Source organism: Schistocerca cancellata, chromosome 5 (genome assembly GCF_023864275.1).
Source record: "Schistocerca cancellata isolate TAMUIC-IGC-003103 chromosome 5, iqSchCanc2.1, whole genome shotgun sequence".
Lineage (NCBI taxonomy): Eukaryota > Metazoa > Arthropoda > Insecta > Orthoptera > Acrididae > Schistocerca > Schistocerca cancellata.
Window position 1 is genome coordinate 436492908 of NC_064630.1, and position 25623 is coordinate 436518530.

At 40.7% G+C, this 25623-nt stretch overlaps 1 protein-coding gene across 1 annotated transcript in view; it reads left to right on the plus strand.

Moving 5' to 3' along the window:
- The window catches only part of LOC126187515 (probable asparagine--tRNA ligase, mitochondrial), a 77631-nt gene extending 68931 nt beyond the window's left edge, over positions 1-8700 (plus strand). The window contains exons 5-6 of the mRNA XM_049928648.1: positions 175-455; positions 8468-8700. Of these exons, the coding sequence (XP_049784605.1) occupies positions 175-444 (270 nt within the window). The 3' untranslated portion in view covers positions 445-455; positions 8468-8700. The remainder of the gene's footprint in view (positions 1-174; positions 456-8467) is intronic.
- Positions 8701-25623: the final 16923 nt, after the last annotated feature.

The window sequence follows — 25623 nt, forward strand, 5'->3', positions numbered from 1 at the left end:
AACTGTGCACATTTCACCAAAAATCTCGTTGTCATACTTGATAGCAATTGACAAAAAATTTCTTGCAATAATATTTGAATAAGCATCAGATTGTTGAGATGCTTACTGTGTAGCAGGTAAGTCTCTTGTCTGTTTTATTGAACACAAAATGAAAGGTGTCTTCTACTGCAACAGGTTGAATCCTTGGAGTTGCTGGCACCCGTTGTTGGTGAATTAGTTGGTGGAAGTATTCGTGAAGACAACCCAGATGTCTTGCAAGAAAAGCTATTGAATCTTGGTTTACAAGAATCACTTGCCTGGTATCTGGACATACGTCGCTTTGGAAGCATCCCTTCTGGTGGATTTGGACTTGGTTTTGAAAGACTGCTTCAAACTTTGTTGAACATACACAACATACGGGACACAGTTCCATTCCCTCGGTGGCCTCATAATTGTAAAGCCTGAGCAATGTTTTGGTGAGTTTTTATTTTTGTTAATTATTTGTTTGGTTGTTTATGGATAATGAAAGAAAAAGTCAAATAACATTTGTTACATATTTCAGAATGAAGTGCACACAACTCTGAAGGAGCTCTGCTATTATTTACAAAATATTATGGCGTGAACCGTGTAATATAAGTAAAAATGCATCTAATTTGTTCTTACCCCAGCCCCATCCCACTCTCCCCTCCCCCTCCCCTGAAGTTCTCACAACCTCCCGTCAGGTAACTGCTCCCTGTGCCCAGCCAAAGAAGTGCTGCCCTTCTTTGGTATCTGTCGGTGATTGGACTCCCTCCCAGGACCCCTCTCCCTGGTGTCTCTCAGGCCAGAAGACACTTACCACCACTTGACCATGAGGTGCACATTCTGTGCGCCCCAAGGTCGCCTGCTCTCTTTTAGTTCCAGATCTTGCAGAAGCCTGTGCTCCCCCTGTGCCCTGCCCTCCTCCACTTCAGAAAGAGAAGAAGAAATATAAATCCCAAGACAGCCATCTCCCCCCTAGCAACTTGTGTCTGACATCTTATTTATGGATGTCACACCATCCTTGTCGGTGACAACTACTGACCGAGTGACCTGACCTCCTTCTCAGCTTCTTCATGTCTACCTTGGACTCATGCCACAGATACTATCATCACCTACAGGAAATGCAACGTCTTGTCTCCTCTTATTCTGCATTCTGTCTCCTTCTTCAAGAAACGCTTTTCCGTGATGACCACTCACCAACTTTTCGTGGTTATCGAGCGTTCTGTTGGAACCATGCTTTCCCCGGGGTAGCATCTGGTGGGGTCTGCACTTTGGTTACTCCAATGTCATTTGTGAGTGGACCCCCTATGTACCACCTTGGAAGCAATAGCAGTTCAAGTGCAAATGATTCCGGCAATCACCATTTGCAATGTCTAACTCCCCCCCCCCCCCAGGTAGGCCACTTGCTTACGTTGCACTGTCTACCTTAATCCAGCAACTCCCGCCCCTGTTTCTCTTTGTTGGGGACTTCAGTGCCCACCATCCACTGTGTGGGAGTGTCACGTCAGTGGGTAGGAATATCCTATTTGACCAACTTATCACGGACCTCAATTTGTGTCTCCGCATTGATGGTTCCCCTACCCACTTCTGTGCTGCTCATGGCACCTTCTCTGCTATTGATCTCACATTCTCCTCCCCTGCCCTCGTGGCTTCCCTACATTGGTCATCCCATGATGACCTTTGTGACAGTGACCACATTCCAGTGATTCTATCATTCCCCTGCTGTTGCCAGGCAGACAGGCCCCCATGCTGGGCATTCCGCAGGGCCAATTGGCCTTTATATATGTCTGCTGCCCACTTTGATACTCCCCTCTTGAATTCTGTTGATGCAGTCATGCAAGGCATCTCTGCTACTATTCTTCATGCTGCTGGCATTGCTGTCCCCCTATCCACAGGTCCCCCTTTTCATCGGCTGGTTCCATGGTGGATGAAGGATGTCGCAGTTGCTGTCCAGGACCACTGACAGGCACTGCAGTGATTTAAGCGACACCCTTCACAGACCAACCTTCTCGCTTTTAAACATCTCTGTGCTAAGGCTCGTTAAGTGGAGTAAAAAGGAATGCTGGGAGTGCTACGTTTCCTCACTGGGGACGTATGCCTCTTCATAGCAGGTTTGGTCAAAGCTCCGTAGCCTCCCGGTCCGCCAGCGACAGTCAACTGTCCAGGGTTTGAACCTCCAAGGTGTTCCGTGCACTGATCCATTGGTCCTCGCAGAACACCTTGCGACACACTTTGCGACAGTATCATCGTCCTCTTCCTACCCTACCACCTTTCTCTGGCAGAAATGCAGAGTTGAATAGACCCTCCTCTGTTTCATTCCGCACCACGTTGAGCCCTATAATGCACCCTTCACTGAATGGGAATTGGTGCAGGCTCTTAGCTCTTCACGAGAGATAGCCCCAGGGCCAGATTCCATCCACAACCACATGATCCAACACTTGGACATTCCCCAGAGGCAACAGCTCCTCAGGGTCTTCAACCATGTTTGGCTCAGGGGCACTTTTCCATCACACTGGTGAGACAGTATAGTTATTCTCGTCCTCAAGACCGGGAAAAACCCAGTGTCTCTTGACAGCTACTGTCCAGTTACCCTTGTGAATTTACTTTGTAAACTGCTTGAAAGAATGGCCAATTTCTGATTATGTTGGGTACTTGAATCTTGGGGCCCTTTGTCCCCGTATCAGTGTAGCTACCAGGCAGGGCGATCTCCAACTGACCATTTACTTCGATTGGAATCAGCCATCCAACAGGCTTTTACTCACTGCCGGCACTTTTTCGCGGTCTTCTTTGACCTACATAAGGCATATTGCATGGCTTGGTGCCATCACATTTTAGTTACCCTCCATGACTAAGGCTTCCCTTCCCCTTCCCCATTCCGATTTTTATCTGCAAATTTTTATTTTACCAGCTCTTCCGGGTGCGAGTTGGCACTTCGCTCAGCAACCCTCAGATTCAGGAGAATGGTATCCCACAGTGTTCTGTGCTAAGTGTCTCACTCTTCCTCATTGTCATCAAAGGACTTGCAACCTCTGTTGGGCCACTGGTTACCCGGAATTGTATGTCGCCGATTTTTGTATTTGGTGCAGCTCTCACTCGGTAACGTCTGCTGAGTGCCAGCTCCAAGGTGCCATCCGATGGGCCTCTGCGTGGGCCACCACCCATGGCTTCCAGTTTTCTCCCTCCAAAACACGTGTATTTATGCGTTTTTGTCGTCGACCCATAGTACACCCGGATCCAGAAATTTATTTAGGCAACCAGCTCCTCGATGTTGTAACACAGTCCCGTTTCTTGTGTCTTACTTTTGCTAACAAGCTGTCATGGCTGCCTCACATTCACCACCTAAAGACTGCATGTATGTGGAAGCTTAATGCTGTCCGCCTCCTAGCCCACACATCTTGGGGTGCAGATCGTTCCACTCTTCTCCATCTTTAACGTTCTCTGGACTTGTCCAGACTAGATTATCGTAATTAGGTTTATGGCTCAGCAGCTCCTTCTACTTTGAAACTCCTTGACCCTGTCCATCATTGTGGGGTGCATCTCGCCATTGGTGCCTTTCACACTAATCCTGTTGATCGGCTCCTCACAGAAGCGGGGATTCCCCCTCTACACATCTGACGGAGCCAACTCCTTGTTTCTTACACAATCACCATTCACCAATTCCCTGACCATCCTGTGTACCCTGTGCTCTTTGCCAATGAGGGATGACTCCCTCCTAAAACCCACCCACAGGTGGGATTGCCTGTTGGCATGTGTCTCACTTCCCTCTGTTGGGATCTCCATCTCCACTCATTGGACTGCACCCCGTGTCTTTCCTCCAAATCCCCCCCCCCCCCCCTTTTGGATGGTGCCTAGACCATGGATTAGGACTGATCTATTCCAGGGTCCTAAGGTCTATGATGTTGCTCCTATGTTTTTCCGGCACCTTGTCTGTACCATCTTTGCAGAGTTCCAGGGTGCCACCATCTTTTTCACTCATGGTTCTAAGACTATTGATAGGGTGGGATACGCTTTCATGTCTCCTACTGGCTTTGTGCACCATTTATTGCTGGGGTCATAAAGTGTGTTCACAGCAGAGCTTCTAGCCATTCATAGGGCCCTCCCCTTTGTTTCTCAGGCCTCCCTACACAGTGTTTTAATTTGTTCAGACTTCATGAGCAGCCTGCAGGCTATCAACCAATGCTACTCTCATCAGCCTTTTGTCTCTGCTATCCTTGATCTTCTCTCTAGTCTTGATCATGCCGCCTGTTCAGTCGTCTTTCTCTGGGTCCCAAGTCATGTTGGCATCCCATGAAATGAATTGGCTGACTGTTTGGCTAGAGAATCAGATACTTCCTTTCACGATTGCAGCTGTGGATACGCGGATCTACATCAAATCTCTCTTTGCCCAACAGTGTGGAATGCCATCTGGAGTGCTACTGCTCATAGTAATAAACTCCGCACAATCAAGGAGTCTGCTGCAGTTTGGCACTCTTTTTTTCTGCTCCTCTCAGAAAGAGTCCACTGTTTTATGCCATTCTCGTATTAGTCATACCCGGTTCATCCATTGTTTCCTCCTACGTAACGACCCACACCCACAATGCGGTTGTAGAGCCAGACTGATGATATCTCACATATTGGCGGAATGTTCCCTTCTTTCGGCCCATCGTGTTAAGTATAGTCTTCCTGATTCCTTAAATTAATATTAGCAGACAATCCATGGATGGTTGAACTGGTCCTCAGCTTCCTCTGTGAAAGTGGTTTTTATTTCCAGATGTAAGGTTCTCCTTTAGTCTTGGAGCAGGGGCAGGTTGGTTGTAGTTGGGACTTCTTTTAGTCTTCTCAGTCTGTGACTCCATGACCTCCCCCCTTTTTTCCAGTTTTTAGATTTGATCTCACCTTTTATGCCTTTACTGTGTGTGTTTAATGTTCATTATTTTATAATTTGACTCCCCTGACTAGATCCATTCATTTTTAGCAGACCCTCTTTCTTCTGTAACACACTTCAGAATCGCGAGACTGATGACTTTGCCGTTTGGTCCAATAACCCCTCTCAATCAGTCAATCAAACAGTCAATCCTGTTCCCCAATCAAAATGTTCCTGCTGCATACTCTGGAGTTCCAGGAGAGAGCCTTTTCTGTTCTCCCAACATCCTCCCCACTGCATCCACCCCTAGTGAAAATATTTCCTACAAGATTGGCAACAAATCCCTCTACTCACTACCCTATAACAGCTCCCACATTCCTCACTTGTGGTTAGTTTCGAAAGAATAATTAAGTTTAAAGAATGTTTTAAATTTATCAAGGACGTGAGATCGGCTGTGTGTAAGCAAAAAACGATGCAAAGGTCTTATGTGCAGTGGTTGTTGTTTTTGTACTGATTTAGAGATACAATGACAAATGAATGAATTGGTGATTACTTTGCTTTTAGAGAATTTACATTATGAAGTATGTTTGGTCAGGTTTTTAAACATTTATAATTTAGAAAATTTAGGCCTAGATGGCATCTATCTAACTAATAAACAATACGAAGTGTGTTAGTTAAATACGATTTAGAAATGTTCAATTATTGTGACAATAGACACTGATGAAACTAGTAGCTGCCTTTTTTGACGAATTTTACACTATCAAGAAAACTTGAATAGAATTTTTTGTGTTTATGTCACGCAAAATTTCGGGTTATGTCATGATTATCAGGACTTCAGATAACACAAAGTTTTTCAAGAACAAGCTATGCTGGGACACTAATATTCAGTTGTGTGACAGGAATGGACACTACAGCAAGTATATGAAACAAAGAAAATTTAAATTTGACACTATTTCCTCTTAAATAAGTTCTTTTAGCACATAAGAAAATACCTCTGAATTCACTTGATGCCCATCTTGTAGATAGATGCAGCCATCTTGTAGGTAGGTGAACTGAAGGGGTATCAGTCTGGTATATGACAAGGTTCATTTGTAAACATGCTGTAGTGGAAGTGCAGATTGACCACTGAAACATGCATACAAATGCACATCTCACATAACTTGAAAGCCACAGTTAGCAAGTCTGCAAATGATCAGATTAACAGGTTATGTCAATACAACCTATAATTCACGCAGATACAGGAGTTCAGTGTCAGTGGTTTCTCACCAGAATACTGAAAAAGAAATAGTTGTGTACTTACATATAAAATTATCTCCTCCTTCTGTGTCTTTCCTGAAGTGATGAAGCCTTGGGAAATACCTGTAACTACATTTTTCCTCTCATCCTTTAGTCTCTTTATTGTGCAACTGGAATAGCTATTGTCTCCTACAAACCTCTGAGGCACAGTTTTAAGGAGATTTTTGCTTACTCATTTGTCTCTTCTAACATTAATTTAGTGGCACTGTGTACAATCACATATGCTTGATTATGAAGAATGTTCCCTGCAGTTACAGTACACTGAGACTGCGATGCCATGCTATGTAGTAAAGTGACAGCAGTGAAAGAATGCTTGAACTGCACAGGTTGGCAGGTGACTTTCAACTGAGACTTTCCGAACATAGAGATGGACTTGCTCAGCGCTCAGGATCAGAGTATGTTTCTACATGAGATCCGTATTATTGTGCGTGAGTTCTACCCTGACATGAAAATGAATTTGTCTGAAAACTAGTAAAGTTTTCAGTTGTGTTTGTTTGCTTTTCGAACACTCAGTCTTTACGTCTCGGTGAACTGTTACCTTTACTCTTTAATTATTGGGATAGCTATTGTCAGATTTTTCTAAAATGCTTCAATCTCACATTCTCTTTAGTTCCTTTTCTGCTATTTCCCTGCTGTGAATTGAGTTGATTGAAACTCTTCTGTGAATTAGATTGATCAAAATGTGGTCCAGAATCGTCATATTAATTTACTTACATTAACCAGTATACTGAAAAATATGTATTTAGCATTGCTGTATTGCTATTCTAGGCTAAAAATTCTGTAGTTTTCATACAATTTTTTTAACACAGACTGAACTGAAGATTATCATAATTGATTGAAATTAGGAATCAAATAAAATATAAAAGAGCCTCGTGATCAAAGTTGATAGAAAATTCTACAGTTTCAAACAGTAATATTGCTGTACCATTCATTGCGACCACATGACACTTCATCAAAAAATGTGTGTATTGAGAGACCACCAAAAATGCCTTGCAATTTAATTCTATGTCATAGACAGATTCTTAACGAAAAACACACAGACTTTATATTTCAGATCTTTAAATGATGGACAGAATGAAGGTAGTCAATCTATGTCATACTATCTCTATCAAAATGAATGAAAGTAAAGGAAATGACACTAACTTGAAATAACTTTGTATTGATTTTATTGATTTGTATTGATTGATTGGAACCTCATGAAAAATATTAAATGCCAGATAGAGAATCTTACTTAAAGTGCTTTGCATAGATGTGAAAAGTCGCAGAAAATTCTGATTGCTTGTAGGTAGGTAGCAAAGTAATTTTTTCAACTTGAGAGTAGTATACTTAACAGTGTAAAATTCTCTGCTATACTTTGAATAAGGCGGTGGTTATACAGCTTCCTGGGGAATCTGTTTGGTTGCTCCTTGACAAATCAAAGCTGCAACTTCTTGTCAAAAGGTGAAACCTCATGTAAAGTCGTTACTCTCTCGTTATAGATCAACTGGAATCTGTCAGTGTGCTGTGACAGCATAATTACTGAAAATTGGATGATAGATCTTCAAATAGATATCATTAATCCTTTGAGAAAAGAACAATAGACTTCTTCCAAATAAAATTGACTGTGCCTGCAAGTTCTTGCTAACAGTTCAGTTTGCATTATTGTGGATCTATAGAACGCCTTAGTACTTCGTAATAAGGAATTCAATTCTCAATGAAAATAATCAACAACACATACCCTTTTACATATAAATCTACTTGTATTCTTCAGACAACACTTTCCATACATAAATTCAAAGAAATTCTAGTAATGATTCTTTAATATTACTGACATAGTGTTTGTTGAGGTCATAATTTCCACAGTGATGGCCCACAAGAATGCCTCGATTATTTTACAATGTCTCTCCTCCAACAAATAGACTGAATTCTCTGAAGAAAAATAAAAGTTCTTTGTTCTTACGTAATGACACAAAAATCTGCTGAAAACAAAGATGTCGAAGTCTTTCATTACAATTAAACGTCATTCTTGCACAGCTGAAGGCTTATTAAAAGCCATAAGATTGTTTCCCGATATAGTAAAGACTTAGCAGACTTATACCGTGTTTTGTTACTCACAGAGCAGAGCAGTAATTCTGCAACAGACTGTTTGCCTTCTATTGTTACGTCCTAATGAAATAACGATCATGCCGAACTCTGGTGCAAATTTTGGAGAAAAATACTGTTTTACTAAGTTTATTGGTGTATGTTTTCCAGATATTTTCTTGTTCTTTTTTCATTATAAATTGTATGTGTCATTTTAATAAGTATAATGTAGGTGTAAATATTTTTTAGATGTATGTTCTGTTTTAGGAATTGAAGCAAGAACCAGGAAGGAATGTCTGCAGTGTGCTGTGTTCTGTCTTCCATGAAATGATGATAGAAATAATATGGCCTTTGAGGATGACTTGAACCCCTGAAACTGTCTCAAAAAATGGAAAGAAGATTTCTATAACTGTATAAAATGCTGTTTGCATTAAACCTTCTTGTTGAACTTTTTTATGTACATTTTGTTGTAAATAAATAAGCTGTTATATTTGTATTAAAAAATATCTTCATAATGGGCTGTATTGTGAGCATGGTTCCAAAGCGGAGCGAAGTAAGTTGTCCAAGATGTCAACAATGTAAGCCATGAGATTAGAAATTAGAGAAAAGTTAAGAAATATCCTCTACCATTTAGTATGTACAGAGTGTATACGAACCAGGCCAACTGGGAGATCCGGTAAAAACCCAGGAATTTTTTCATTCGGGAGAAAACTGGGAAAAACCCGGGAATTTTTTGCAATTCTGGGAATTTTTCATTGTTTTAGTTTTCTGTTAATTTTTTGTAATTTTGACTGGTAAGAACCGATACTCTAACAAAGGATATTACAGGATCCGGCTACTGCAGAATAATACTTCAACAATAAAACATAAACGAGAGAAAAAATGAAAATAACTCAAATTGCAATGGAAATGCACCATATACGACGACACACAGTGCTCATGCAAGCGTCTGCCAACAGCGAAAGGCTTTAGGAAGACTACGCATTGCTTCATAACAGAAAATTGCCTCCGATGAGCGTGAAGTCACAACTGTTTACATTAAGCCTAGTTTACACGACGACATTGGGTTGCGCCACTCATTGCATGGAATGAATTGCACGCAAGTGGTTTCATATATGACACGGCTACACCAGTATACACTTCAGTTTCGTCGCTTTGTGGGTACTCGAGTCGTGTCTGAAATGGAAGTTTTGGCAGCTGCACGTTGCACGAGTTGTGATGGAGTTAAAGCTTGTTGCGTGGAATTGCTGCATAAGAAAAAAAATAAGAAACGTGTTTGATTCGTGACTGGATGAAGAAAAGACAGCTCTGTTGCTCAGCATCCTTGCTGAAATAATTTTTAATGTAAGTTTCTAGAAGTTCTTTTAATTATCTTAGAATGTCACCAGAACTGTTCACATTTCTTCTAAATAGAGTTAATTATGCAATAAGGAATAAAGGTACTGTAATGCATGAAGCACTGTCACCAGAACTGAAATTTCATATCAAATTGTGTGCATTACAATCGAGAACACTCTGCATGCTATAAGATACGCTTTTAGTTGCTGATGACGCTATTTCATTAACACCAATAATTATTAACATTAATGCCAATGATTATTAACATTAACAATTATTAACATTAGTAACAATAATTACTCGAAGCAGGCCACATCCAGAAGAGAATGGTTTGCAAACTACTTTCTTGAAGAGAGATCTTTACAGTGGCAATATTTCAAAATTCTAACATGTGAATGGGGAACACTGCAGCGATGTTTTAAATAGTTGAATATTGAATAAAGACTGCAGCTTCTTGAATTTGTATAGCCTTCCCTACAGTCAATGATATACCTTAACAAAGAGTTGGCCAACTCAAACGATGGGATTTTAGTCTTGTAGACAAGTAATTCAGTTGTATATGTGCTCCTAACTCAATAAATTTTGCCCTGCCACGCAGATATTGTCAGACCATCTATGTTATTATCGCACATGATGGTCTCAGCAGCAGCAATATGTTGCTTGTTTTTGTAGTCAGCATCACTGAAATCCCACAAACACCTATGCAAAGCATAGATACCCAAAAAGCGAACATTATTCTCCATTCCCCACTTCATATTTCAGTTTGTCTACACTCTACGAACACGCATAACCTCAAAACTCATGCAACTAGAGTCGCCAAAGTTGGAACATGCCGAAAGTATTTAGTTTCATCACCAAGTTGTGCAAATGCGCGGCGCACGTGCACAGTGGCTGGTAGTCAGTTGCCTGCAACCTAGTGTCATCGTGTAAACTTGGCTTTAGGCCGGTATTATACTATCAAATTTCTTCGTCAAAGATTTGATCAAAGATGTGATCAAATATTCGTCAAATATATTTGACAAAGATCTTTGATGTGGCACTAAAAAGGAGTATTACACCATCATATTTTTCGACAAAGTTCAAGATGGCTGACAACAACAGTTGCATGTACCACAATACTACAATTGGTGTGTACCAACAACTACACATGTGGAAGAAAAGCGGGGGGGAAAAAAAGGAAACGTACCAGGGTGAAGCCATGGTTTTTACGACGACACGATAAAAGCATTCAACAAAACCTGTTACGTGAGCTTATAGTGGAGGACATCATGTCATACATCAATCACTTAAGAATGGATGAGCATACATTTCAGTATGCGCTCAGCAAAGTGTATCCTCATATCACCAAGCACAATACTCACTTAAGAACTGCTATAACTGCAGAAGACAGACTCACTGTAACACTCCAATTCCTTGCTACAGGAGAGGGATTAGGTTAGGATAGGTCTCCAATCTTCTTAATCTATTTTTGTATTCAGAGTGCCTCATGTTGTAAAGCGCCTCATCAGTTTTTTGTAGTTGTTGGTACACACCAATTGTATTTACCGGCAATGTTTATAAAAACACTACAGATGACAGAACGCTGCAGGGATGCTAGTGCTCCACGTGGTAAAATATCACATTGAAGTGAACAGAAGACAAGTGACTTCTTTGATCAAATCTACAGTGAGGCCCTAGATTTTATCAAATTTGTTTGACGACAGATGAGATTTGACAAAGTTCCCTATTACACCATCAAATTCCTTTGACAAAGAAATTTGATGGTGTAATACCAGTCTTAGATTCGTTTTAGCCGTTAAGAGAGGGCTTATGCACATGCACAATTGAGTTGCATTTGAGTAGTAGATTCTCCCCCTTCTGGATACAGGAATGTGGCTGTTGGCTGTGCAAGCAGTCGCAGCAATCAGCTAGATGCTACTGGGAAAAGGGGGCGCCAAATTCAGATTCTTGAGAAAAAACATCTTGTTTCAGCAAGCGCCTAGCATCCAGCGCACGTTGGTCTACTGATGACTCATATGATTTTGAAACGCATCCCTGTTGGTTGTTGAACATTTTAGAACACATTTAAAGTTGATTTCTGGATGAATGATAATTTGATTTTTGAATGTGTGCATGTGTACGTGATGTCTGTCAGGAGTATCCTCGTCACATCTAGAAATAAACTTTCCGCAGACAAAAGAGGACGGGGCTATACGAGCTGAGTGTAGTAAAGCTGAATGGATGAATGCCAATCACTGTCTGAGTATGTGGCTGATTGGGTTTGCGAATGATCAGTGTTGTTATACTTACAAGCGAAATCCATAGATTAAGACTACCAGAATGGAAATAAACAACAAACAAGTGAGAAAGATAATGTATTATCTTCTCCGTGTATCCAAGAAAATGAAATTTTGAGAAAAAATCCAGATCGCTGCACTAGTAAGGACCAGTTGTACAGTCCCCGGATAGCAGCCGCTTCAGCTCTTTTCTGTAAGTAATGCGGAAAACGTGATGTACGATCATGTAACAATGCCTAACTGGAGAATAATCACGGGATAATTAAACCGGTGATTCCTGCAGGGTTAGTGAATTAATCGGCGAACAAATTTTGACAATGGCAGGAATAGCTATAGAATTGGTGATGACGAGATTGTTTGTTAGAACAAGGAAGGAGAAGAAATGGGGCATCACACTAATTATGGAAGAATAAGACGATTCCAAATTTACATAAAAATTTCATAATACTACTTTTCGATCTCATGCTTGAGAAACTGGTGCGTATGAATGAAATGCGAAAAGCTTTTTGCTTGTAGTAGGCCTAATATGCATTTGATATTGGTACTTCGTGAATTATATTCTGTCGTGTTATAAAAATGACGGTTTGTGCCAAAACAGTCTCATTTATTTGGTGTGTGTGACAAAATTGCTGCAAAATTAGAAAGGCCTATTTTGTTTTACCTAGCAAACAGTGACAAAATAGATGTAATCAGATCGAGAATCCACACCAGTCGTGGGTATTATTTGTATTCACAGCTTTTTCAGTATTACATAATGACATTTCGATTTTTCATGTAGCAAAACTTGCAACGAACTTCGATGAGGTAATAGATTCTTTCGCAGAAAGGAAAGCATGCCATGTAAAGCTGTAGCAAGATTAGAGAGATAAAACGCTGGGACCTAAGGATTGAAGAAATGTGTACTTTCTTACTTGTCTCTTGTCTTTATTGGTTTTATCTATCCTGTATTTAATTTTCCCCCTGAGGAGACACCGCCTTAACGAAACACTGTCCATGTGGGCGAGGGGGTTTGTGTGATCCAATGAAGTGGAGGGCTATGTCGGCGGTGGTGTAACTACCGGCAGGGCCTCCCAAGCCAGACAGGTCTCCATAGAGGATCCAGACAAAGTGTGTCTCACAACGTCCCGTCTAATGTCCTGCCCTATCCTATTCTGTTCTGTCCCATCCTATACATTCCCTTCATTTCCTTTTCCTCCTTGTGATTGTGTGGCAGCAGACACAGTCCCCTAATGTGGACAGCGGAAGATCCTTGGAAACCAGAACGACGTTGATGCACATAGGCCTTACTGCGAAGGGATGGATAGCATTCTGTAGTCGTGGTGAAGACAAGCTATCTAAGGGGTAAGGCCCTGAAATAAAACCTTGGCAGGTGTCCAGACCATGAGGTGGCAGCCCCACCAGGACACTCGGGGGTTGTGGGCTGATAACCCGCACCACCAAAAAACACATATCACAGAAACTAAAAGGAGAAACAGCCGGATGGATCTTAAGGATATGACCTTTGGCCTGAAAAGGAAAACCCGTATCAGTTTTTGGAATGTAAGGACGTTGAGAGAGGCAGGAAGGCTAAGACAAGTTGAAAAAGAGATGGAGAACTATCGACTAGATATATTGGGACTAAGTGAAGTAAGGTGGCCAGAATCTGGGGAATTCCAAACACAAAATGGTGGAGTGTTGCTGTATGCGGGTCAGACCGGTGAGGACGCGATGCACAAGAATGGTGTAGGGCTCTTACTATCTAAAAGCAGCAAGAAGAGCTTACTGGAGTGGAAACCAGTCTCAGAACGGATAATAACCGCACGCTTTAAAACAAATGTGCGATATGTCACTGTAATTCAATGCTATGCACCTACTGAAATAGCTAAAGGAGAATTAAAAGATGCATTTTATACAGAGCTTAACAGAGTTCTTAGACAGATAAATTCTAGGGACATAAAAATTTTAATGGGTGACTTGAACGCAAAAGTTGGTTCAGAAAATGAAGGGCTTGAACATATCATGGGCGTGCATGGCATGGGGATCAGGAATGTAAATGGTGAACTGTTGATAGATACATGCGCTCAACATGACCTAGTCATTGGAGGCACATTGTTTCCACATCGTAACTGCCATAAGATAACATGGGTTTCTCCAGACCACGTTACCGAAAATCAAATAGACCACATAGTCATAAGTCGCAAGTTCCGACACTCTCTGTTAGATGTCAGAAATAGAAGAGGGGCAGACGTTGGAAGTGACCACCACCTAGTTTTGGCGGAATTCAGACTGAAGATAGTGGCAAATAGAACCAAGCTCAATCATAGGTGCAAGAAAATAGAGGTGGCAAGATTAAAAGACCAACAGATCAAAGAAACATTTGCCCTTGAACTACAAAACAGATTCCAGGTTCTCTCTGAAGAAAACTTTATGGAAGAGGGAATTGAAACGTGCTGGAAAAAAATCAAGAACTGTTATTTAGATGTGGGAGAAAAAATCCTAGGATTTAAGGCACATGAAAGGAAGGAATGGATCTCCGATGCTACGTGGAATGAAATCAGCCACAGGAAAGAACTAAAACTTAAGTTAAATTTTTGTAAGACAAGAGCGCAGAAGAGCGAAGCGCATAAAGAATACATGGAGGCAAACAAAAAAGTGAAAACATTGCTACGTCGAGATAAAAGGAAATGGATAGATGAGCAAGCAAAATTAGCAGAAGAGGCAGCAAGACAAGGAAATATGAAAGACCTCTATAACATTACCAAACGGTTGTCAATGAAGAACTTCAGACATGAAGGACCAGTTAAGAACAAGAATGGTGTGATGCTTACAACTCAACAGGCACAGCTACAGAGATGGGAGGAGCACTTCAGGGAACTGTTCAATTGTGAAGACAACCAAGAGAAACAAGTACGAGATGTTCCAGAGGAAGTCGAAGAAGACCAAAATATAAATTTGCAGTGCCCCACAATGGACGAAATTAGGATTGCCTTGAAAACACTAAAAAATACAAAGGCTCCAGGCCTAGACAACATAGCACCGGAGCTCTTAAAAGCCGATACTGAAAGTACTGTTAAAATGCTCCATCCTTTGCTGAAGCATATTTGGCTTGAAGAGAAATCTCCAAAGGAGTGGAAAAATGGCTTGGTGGTAAAGCTCCCAAAAAAGGGAAATTTGTCAGACTGTAACAACTGGCGTGGTATTACATTGTTGTCAGTGCCCAGTAAGGTCCTCACCAGAATTATTTTAAACAGAATTAAAGAATCCCTTGAAAAGCGACTGCGTAAAGAACAGGCCAGTTTTAGGGCACAACACAGCTGTGTTGATCTTATTAACACTCTTAGGATCATCTTAGAGCAAAGCAAAGAATTCCAAGCAACCATGTACCTGGCATTCATTGATTTTCAAAAGGCCTTCGATTCCGTGAAACATAAAGTGCTTTGGCAGGTGTTGCGGAAGTATGGCATACCACAGAAGATCTTAAACATCATAAAAGATCTATATGATGGCTACGAATGCTGCATACTCCACAAGGGAAATATGACAGAGCCCATAAAAGTAACAACTGGAGTCCGGCAGGGTTGCATTTTGTCACCAACACTTTTTCTACTCATTCTAGACTCTGTTATGAGAAGAGTCACAGCAGGCAGGAGATGAGGAATCCAGTGGGGGATCCACGAACGTCTGGAGGATTTGGATTTTGCAGACGACATAGTTTTATTAGCTCCAAGGCTGACTGATGTGCAAGCTAAATTAAGCTTGCTGAAAGAAGAAGCAGAGACTGCTGGCCTCAAGATAAATACAGGCAAAACAAAGGAAATGAGAGTAAATTCAGGTAACATGGAGATGCCCCTGTTAATAGGTGAGCAGCGAGTGGAGACTGTCAACTCATTCCTGTATCTGGGTAGTATAGTGGCGGAAGATGGCGGAGCTGGAGATGACGTGAAAAACCGCATTAAAAAGGCAAATGCTGCCTTCATACAATTGTATCCAATATGGAAAAATAGAAATATCACATACAAAACAAAAATCCGTATTTTTAATACAAATGTGAAGGCCGTCCTGTACGCCAGTGAAAGCTGGAAAATGGATAAAAAGATAACAACCCAGTTACAAAGCTTCATAAATAGATGTCTTCGACGCATCATGAATATCTGGTGGCCAGAAAAAATATGTAATGAGGAGCTCTGGCGAATAACAAACTATATACCTATAGAAGACCAGATATGAGAGAGAAAGTGGGGCTGGTTTGGGCACACCTTGAGAAAACCAGATGGAGCCATCGAGAAAAAAGCATTGGAATGGAATCCCCAGGGAACAAGGAAGAGAGGAAGACCAAGGGGCACATGGAAGAGGACAGTGGAAGGGGAAGCAAAAAGAGTTGGCAAGACCTGGGCAGAATTGAGGCAAATGGCCAAAGACAGAGACGGATGGCGAGTTCTCCTGGATGCCCTATGCCCCCATAGGGGCCAAAGGAATTAAGTCAAGTCAGTATTTAATTTTATGTCACACAAGACAGGAAGTTATTAGCTAATAGCCAATAAAGAGTGCAAATTTTCTGAAGAGTTCTTGTTCTCCCGATTACAAATAATCCCATCCACTAAAAAAAATTAAAAGAGGGGCAGGCTGTCAAACTGGCTGACTGGGAGCAGGAGAGGCACCACAGGACATTTCAATTTCCACTGTCCTGAATATAGTTTCATGGCATCTATTACAAAATATACACGTTTCAGTTCCACAGAGCGAAATACAGTGACGTGCGATAGAAGAATGCTGTATGAAGAGGCGTGGCACTGCACTTTGGCACACTTAACACCAAATAACATGTCTTACCTTTCCTCAAACACATGTGTTTTATGTTTCAGACTTTTCAGAACGACATGAGCTACAAGATAAACATATTTTTGAAAATTTGATTTTTTTTTTTAGTATTGACCCGGTTAGCAAATATTGTAGATCTGGGGCTGATGCGAAGAGAGTCTGAGTTATAGTCTCCAGGTGACCCATGTTTACATTTAGTGCTTTTGCTGTTTCCCCTTCGTTTACTTTCATGTCAAATGAAAACAACACTGATATCTGTGGCTGGGAGCTATCAAGTGAATTAAAATACATTCACATAATTACGGAAGGCTAAAATATGTCATTAGTTTCAGATTTTATTTTATTTCCACCTTTATGGCAGTCAAGCATTAATCTCCTTCCAGAACAATGAAGTTATTTTTGTCTGTTTGCTAAAGAAATTTCACTTTTATTAACCTTTTCCGCAGAGGCAGTAAATGAATTTGAAACGAAATGTTTAATTCCACAGTACTGGCTAGTTTCAAATGGTCACTGCATTTCAAGTGCATGTTTTCATCTTCTAGCACGTATGGCATTATGCAATGATATAGAACAAAACATGATGTAATACATTACTGGTGCACCAAGAAAATTTACATCCCAAAAACCACACTGAAAAGCTTAATATCAGGTCGAGGTCTGCTTCATTGAGAATCTGGGCGTACGAATGCGCACTTTAAGTACACACTTTAAATGTGCACATTTTAGTATGGTCCATGAAATGTCGATGCTCGTAGAGTATCCTCTGAGGTCTTGTTTATTTTATGACATAATGTATGATCTTTCAATGTTTTACACATACATACATATGGGCTTCATACATCATGGTAGCTGCGCAAGCATGGTGTCACCTGTAATCTGCACTCTCTGACAACTGCTGAAATGAACCTATTTCTAACAGGTTGCAGGAAAATATTGTGAATGGTGGTTTGAAAAGCATTACTTTCCAAGTAAATATCCCTTTTTCCCTGATTTAAGTTTTCTAAAGTGCCAGGAAATTCTATGCCCCTGTATAAAACCATAACCATTCAAAGGATTGATAAGTTTTGTAGTTCCAACGGAAAATATACTGTCACTTAACATGGAAAAAGTGTATTTCTAACCGGGAAAAATCAGAGAATTGGTTTTCCTTGTCCGTGTATACACCCTGCCGTGGTTATAACTGTTCATTGTCTTTCCCAACTGTGGCTACGTCATCTCTATGAAATTCATTCCTCCATATTAAATTTTTAGTACTACATTTAGTTGGCAGTGTTGAAGTGATAATTGCTATTCATTGTGTCTTTTTTACAAGAGTTAAGCACGAATGGGCTGTGATTGGTGCTATATGACAAACCATCTGCAAATTAAAAAGTTTTTGTGTACTTCTTTTACCTCAGTGAAGCATGTACGACCTCATAATTTGTTTTTGTTCTTTGTTGAATACATCTGTTTTGTTATTTGAAAGAGTTATGGAAGTTTGCACATTTTATAGTCCCACTGACAGGCAACCACTTGCCTAAAGCTGACTGAAGAATGACACACAAACAATCTAATGGCACAGAGTCACAGGGCAGCAGAATACTCATAGTCATTTGTGTTTATGATATGTAATGAAAGAAGTCCTCAAAATACAAAATTATTTGTAAGCTAGCTGTCTCACGTACATAATAAATTCCTGTATGTAGAGGTTGACTATTTGATAACAGTGGACAGCCAGACCATAAAACACATTATTCTCAGATGTGGTCGTTTCTGGTTGCCCTGTTGGGCTTTGCACAGTGATTTCTGTGAAGGTGTCCAATAAATATAGATGGAGTTAGGTGGGTTACCTATGTAAGTTGAGTTATCTGGTGAAAATGGAAAGAGAGAGAACACAAGTTGTTATCTAAATGAAGAAACCAAAATTGGAAAATTATACCCCGAAAAAAAAAAAAAAAAAAAAAAAAAAAAAAAAAAAAAAAAAAAAAAAAAAAAAAAGAAGAAGAAGAAGAAGAAGAAGAAGAAGAAGAAGAAGATGTAACACCCACTCCACTACCCTTTGTAACCCCTCTGTGGAACTTCTTGACCAGTGAGACATAACATACATGCTTGTCAGTCCTACAGAATGGTGACAACCAGAACATTCCTGTGGAGTCCCAATATGGAGTTCCAAATCTCTGTGGCTGAACTGCTGGTACAATGACAACACTGACACCTAACGATCAGTAAGGGAGCCCACCATTAACATACTCAACTGGAAATGGAGCAAGACAATTAATTTTTCTTCTAACAGATAAAGTCTGTTAATTAACAACTCTCTCAGTGTACTAAGCCTTGAATTCCATGCTTAAGTAACCTTAACAGTACTTCTACACATCACTGAAAAATAGTATTAATTATAGCATTTCAACTTGAAACAAACTTACAAAATATAAAAAAAACCTCATTTACAGAATTGCTGTTGATTACAATTACTACAAAAAAGTACAAGTAATTTATAGCTAAGAATTATCGACCATAGAAACCAGTTTTGCACACTATTTCATTGATTAGGTGAGCCATCATTGTTCTTTTGCTTTTGATAAGCCACAAAATTTTCAAGAGGGGTGTCATTCCTTACTGGCAAACTGGTATTAATCCATCAGTACAAGTTCCCTGACCATCCACTTCACCCAGGTATACAATACAATTGCTTCAGCCTTTGGCCAAACTTTGTCTACTGTTTCCTGTCACTTTGTCTGTGAACTATTCCATATTACATCTTGCTACTAGTATGGTGTCTCTAACAAGACCCTAGCCATGTTCCCAGCTTCAGCTCCTTTCATAGCTCATTCTACTCAAATATTTATCCCCATCTACTCCTATCAATAGCTCTGTAAATGAGCTGTCTTACACAAATTACTGCCAGGTCACATACACTACCTGTATAAACTGTAATGTGTGTCAAGATGGCTTATATGGGTGAGTGACACTGCTGGAGAGGGGTGAGAATTCGGTAGAAGCTGGCTGATGGATACAAAACTTTCTTTAGTGTTTACTATTTACATTCATCTAGTCTCTGGTGCTACCATTGCTGATCCTTGGCGAGTGCAACAGATTCTCTAGTACAGCACACCCCCAGTGCATTTATCTTCCTGCACTGGCCTCATCTGCTGTAGTGCATGTCACACATTGCTGCTGCTGCTGTATCATTGGATACCTTGCATTACTGGCCTGTAGCTGGCTGGCCTGATGTCTGCTGGTGGCATGAAAAGAAAGAAAGGAAAAAAAAAAAAACAGGACAAACAAAGACTCTGAACTCTGTACTGGAGGATGGACAGCAACGATAGCTAGTGAAGTCAGCTGGAATCCAGCAACACCGACTCACAATGGCACTGGAGTACAGAGTTGCCAAGTGCTGGGCAGTTGGACAAATGATTGGAGGTTTGAGGACAGATGAGGGTGGTAGCATCTGTATCATTGGTACAGCATTGTCTTTGTGGCAGCTACAGGCATTGGATGGGCATCTTAATGAAGCCCTGCTGTCTCACTCATGATTGGCTGGCAGCGGGTGGTATGAATATGGCTGACAATGTGTAGGGGGCGCCACCGCCACGTTCCTCCATGCCATCAAACTTGCTCACTAGTACGGAAGCTTCCCAAAGGAGTGGGCAGTGTCCTCACGGAAGGATGTCCAAATGCAGAAGTGCTTGCTGCTGCTAGGGGTGCTGTATGTGCAGATCACTGACTGTGATGGTCAGCACGTACACTACTGGCCATTAAAATTGCTACACCACAAAGATGACATGCTACAGACACGAAATTTAACTGACAGGAAGAAGATGCTGTGATTTGCAAATGATTAGCTTTTCAGAGCATTCACACAAGGTTGGCACTGGTGGCGACACCTACAACATGCTGATATGAGGAAAGTTTCCAACCGATTTCTCATACACAAACAGCAGTTGACCGGCGTTGCCTGGTGAAACGTTGTTGTGATGCCTCATGTAAGGAGGAGAAATGCATATCATCACGTTTCCAACTTTGATAAAGGTCGGATTGTAGCCTATCATGATTGCGGTTTATCGTATCGCAACATTGCTGCTTGCATTGGTTGAGATCCAATGACTGTTAGCAGAATATGGAATCGGTGGGTTCAGGATGGTAATAAGGAATGCTGTGCTGGATCCCAACGGCATCGTATCACAAGCAGTCAAGATGATGAGCATCTTATCTGCATGGCTGTAAGGGATCGTGCAGCCACATCTCAATCCCTGAGTAAACAGAAGGGGACGTTTGCAAGACAACAACCATCTGCACAAACAGTTTGACAATGTTTGCAGCAGCATGGACTATTAGCTCGGAGACCATGGCTGTGGTTCCTTGATGCTGCACCACAGACAGGAGTGCCTGCAATGATGTACTCAACGACAAACCTGGGTGCACAAATGGCAAAACGTCATTTTGTCGGATGACTCCAGGTTCTGTTTACAGCATCATCATGGTTGCATCCATGTTAGGTGACATCGCAGTGAACACACATTGGAAGCATGCATTCGTCATCGCCATACTGGTGTATCACCCGGCGTGATGGTATGGGGTGCCATTGGTTACATATTTGGGTCACCTCTTGTTCACATTGACGGTACTTTGAACAGTGGATGTTACATTTCAAATGTGTTACGACCCTTAGCTCTACCCTTCATTCGATCCCCGTGAAACCCTACATTTCAGCAGGATATTGCACAACTGCGTGTTGCAGCCCCGTACGGGCCTTTCTGCATACAGAAAATGTTCGACTGCTGCCCTGGCCAGCACATTCTCCAGATCTCTCATTAATTGAAAATGTCTGGTCAATGTTGGCCGAGCAACTGGCTCTCACTATACACCAGTCACTACTCTTGATGAACTGTGGTATCGTGTTGAAGCTGCATGGGCAGCTGTACCTCTACACACCATCCAAGCTCTGTTTGACTCAATGCCCAGGCATGTCAAGGCTGTTATTACTGCCAGAGGTGGTTGTTCTGGGTACTGATTTCTCATGATTTATGCAACCAAATTGTGTGAAAATGTAATCACATGTCAGTTCTAGTATAATATATTTCTCGAATGAATACCCATTTATCATCTGCACTTCTTCTTGGTGCAGCAATTTTAATGGCCAGTAGTGTAATTACCCTGTGTATTCTTATTATCACTGGTAATTCATTTGTAAGAATTTTAATGTATTTTATTTTTACTGACGTACTTGAATTGTGGATCAGATAAAAGACTGGATGTTGTGCTTAACAGAAAATCCATACTGTCTGCAGCTCGTGGTCTAGTGGCTAGAGTTGTTGCCTCTGGATCACGGGGTACCTGGTTCGATTCCCAGTCAGGTTGGGGATTTTCTCTGCCTGCGGATTGGGTGCTTGTGTTGTCCTCATCAATTCATCATTATCATCATCATCATCATCATCATTATCATTCGTGACAGTGGCTTGATTGGACTGTGTAAAAATTGGGACTTTGTATGGGCGCTGATGACTGCGCAATTGAGCGCCTTAACAAACCAAACAACACCATCAGAAAATCCATATCTGATTTTATTATTCAACTTCAGAGCAATAGGCCAAACCAAGTCAGAACATGTGATAAACAGTGCCATTGACACAGACATAAATCTGGTACCATATACCCTACTGAATGAGCAATATGTATTGTGCTACTGCTATCAAAAAGTGGCAAATATGTACCATTGGCCTGCCTAGGATTGTTTACTGCTATTTCAGATGCTGTTTCTAGTGTGTAACTAAAATTGAAAGACTGTGCCTGATGCCACTACGTTTCTGACATTTTTCTAACAAGTTATGCAAAGAAGAAAATGCTGTTGATGGCTTTTATGAATTAGCAACAGACAACAAAAATTGTTGGCTGCCCTGCACTTTCTCTTGTGACATACAGTTTCGAATACCATTCACAAATTGTTTAGACACTTCTAAGATATTTTCTTCTAACCCACCAGAACTAGGTACCAATACAAGATACTGAGCTAATGTTGCTGCAAGGGTACGGAGCTCTAGCTCACATGTGCTGTATTATCTAGCCATGACATATTCATGTCGATGGATTGGAAGAGGGGTGTGTTCTGTTGTCACCATTGTCCCCTTATGTATTACCTCCAAGTAAAGTGATGACTATGGTGTGTGCTACTTCTGTAAGATCAGGAGAGGATATTGTGCAAATCACAATGCAATTTTAATACTAGCTGCATGTCATGTGCCATCCCTAAAGCACCAATTTACACTCTGCAATCAAGTTACTCATTATAATCAAGTTACCCATTATCATTTTGAAGCACTTCTATAATTTATTCCACAGCTTGATGTTCTCGCTTGGTTCCTTGACAAAATGTGGATTCCACTTCTATTGCATATCCAAATCATTTTTAAACTTTGACATCCCATAGTGCCCAACCCATGAAGCCAGTAGACTGTAGTCCCTTTCAAAAAGTCCTACATTTCTTCCTCACGTTCACAGAGGATAACAAATGTGATCAGCAAATCTTATTGTTATCCTTTAACCCTGGGATCAAATCCCATTCCTGAATATCTCTCTTATTTCCTTAAATCCTTGTTCGACATACATATTCAACAATAGAGGAGAAAGGTTGCATGTGTTTAACTTCATTACATAACATGTGAAATTGTGCACATTGTACAGAAAGAAATCCACACTATTCAATGCAGCAGTTATTTGCTGATTTGCACACATTACAAAAGGAGATGGATTTTATATAAGTAAGATGGGTTTTTAATTGTACTGATAGGGCAGGAAATGGCCATTTACACATCAGCCTATTAGAAGTTTTTACTTTGGGCTCCTCGTTCTTTCATTCTTATTGTTACTGTACCTCTTGTTCCTGTGTGTATTGTCCATCACCTGTCTTTACAAAAAATGTAAAAGCCCAAGTGACTCTTTTGTCAAACTGAGAGGGGAGCAATAATTACCCACGTGCAAAATTTGTGGTGTAATTAGTAGCGAAACATGACACTGGTGAAAGTATGTGACAACAGGAACAAAAATGTTCCAGTAAACATGGGTCAACAAATGAGCCATTTTCAAGATAATTGCGGAAGTGTGGTTATTTGCCACCAATGACTTCAATATGAAATATAGTTCTAGTTAATATAAATGTGTCTGAAATGTAAACTTTTTGACTTAGTTTCCTCCTAATTGCGGTCAAATTTCAACAAAGGCCTGCCTTAACAACAATATAATACTACTTCAACATGCTACCAGTAACAATTTACTTTACACTTGTACCTCGTAAAGGACATGCACCACATATGGTCCTCGTATTTGGAGGCAGTACTGCACTCAGCAGTGAGTTACGATTTGTTTCAAAAGCCTCTGGACCATCCCATACAACGAGCTGACAAAAGTCGTGGGATATCTCCTAATATTGTGCCGGACCTCTTTTTGTGTGGCATAGTGCAGTCCCCTGCTGAAATATTGAGCCATATTGCCTCTACAGCTGTACTTAATTGCAAATGTGCCACCTCTGCAGGATTTTTGCAAAAACTGACCTCTCAATTATAACCCATAAATGTTTTTTGATTGGTTTCATGTTGAAGAACTGGGTGGCCAAATAATTTGCTCAAATTGTTTGGAATGTTCTACATCATGAACAATTGTAGCCCAGTGACATGGTGCATTGTTGTCCAGAAAAATTCTGTCATTGTTTGGGAACATGAAGTCCAGGAATGGCTGTAAATTGTCTCCATGTAGCCAAACATTATCATTTCCAGTCAATCATTGATTTGGTTGGGCCAGAGGACCCAGTCTGTTTCATGTAACCAACCACAAGAGCCCTCACTATCTTGCATATTGCATTCTTGACAAATTGGATCCATGACTTCATGGGATCTGCACAGTGAAAGTGAAATAGGTACGCTGCCTGGGTGTGTGCTGAGTTCTCTGTTAAAGATGGGGGATGTGGACAGCAGCAGAGGCAGGTCCTGTCGAAGATACAACTCTTTCTCAGTTCTTTACTAATTCATATAGTTCAGACATTCTTCTGATCATGCTCGATTCTCTGGTGCAGTTCAGAGTTCCCTCACAATATTTTGGCGTTCGTAGCTGCAGACATTTACATATGGTGGGCGGCATGCAGGCACTACTTTGGGAGACAGAGTGCTGCATTGGCATCTCTGGTAGGTGCATTTACATATGGTGGGTGGCATGCAGGCACTACTTTGGGAGACAGAGTGCTGCATTGGCATCTCTGGTAGGTGAGGCAGGCTGAGATAACAGGATGCAGCCATGCTGCAGTAAACGGCAGGCATCAGAGCTTTTCTAATGTGGAAGATCATGTGACACCAGTGCCATGGCAATGGCTTTTGTAATATAATGTGTCAAAAATGTTTTTGTTTGTGGTGTTTGGGATGTGTATTGTTGCTTAACACAAAAAAAACTATATACTACCTCACATTGCAGATATCCTCCACCAAATAAATAATACGTATCTTATGTAATCTGGGGTGCTGCTTCTTAATGCTGCCATAGGTTGATGTTACTGCATTGCCACATGGGAATCATGCAATGGTAGAAATAAGTTCCAGTATTTCTTGTTCACAAAGAGTTTAATTTTGCATGCTAGATGTTCGGCGGTGAGCTACATGCGTAAAATTGACTTAAGACTGCCTCATGATTGACATAAGACTGACCTCAGACTAACTTATGGCAGCATATAAATTCCCTCTATTTATATCGTTTTAAACAATTACTGTCATTGTTACATATTAAATTTTTAGATTTGTACAATTAAAATTTGTTCATATATCTTCCCAAATTACGAGGAAATTTACATGAAATAACAGTGAATAATTTCATACAAAGACAGGAAAGAATCTTTTGAATGTTGGGCTTTCTTACCAGGAAAGAATCTGTTTCTATTAAGGGTACAGGCTACTTTTCTGGCTCAATAGTATGTAAAAATCAACACCTATTTCTTTCACACTGTTTATAATGTTTATGTTTTACAGTTTTTTGTTGATATCAGGTAATGCAGCA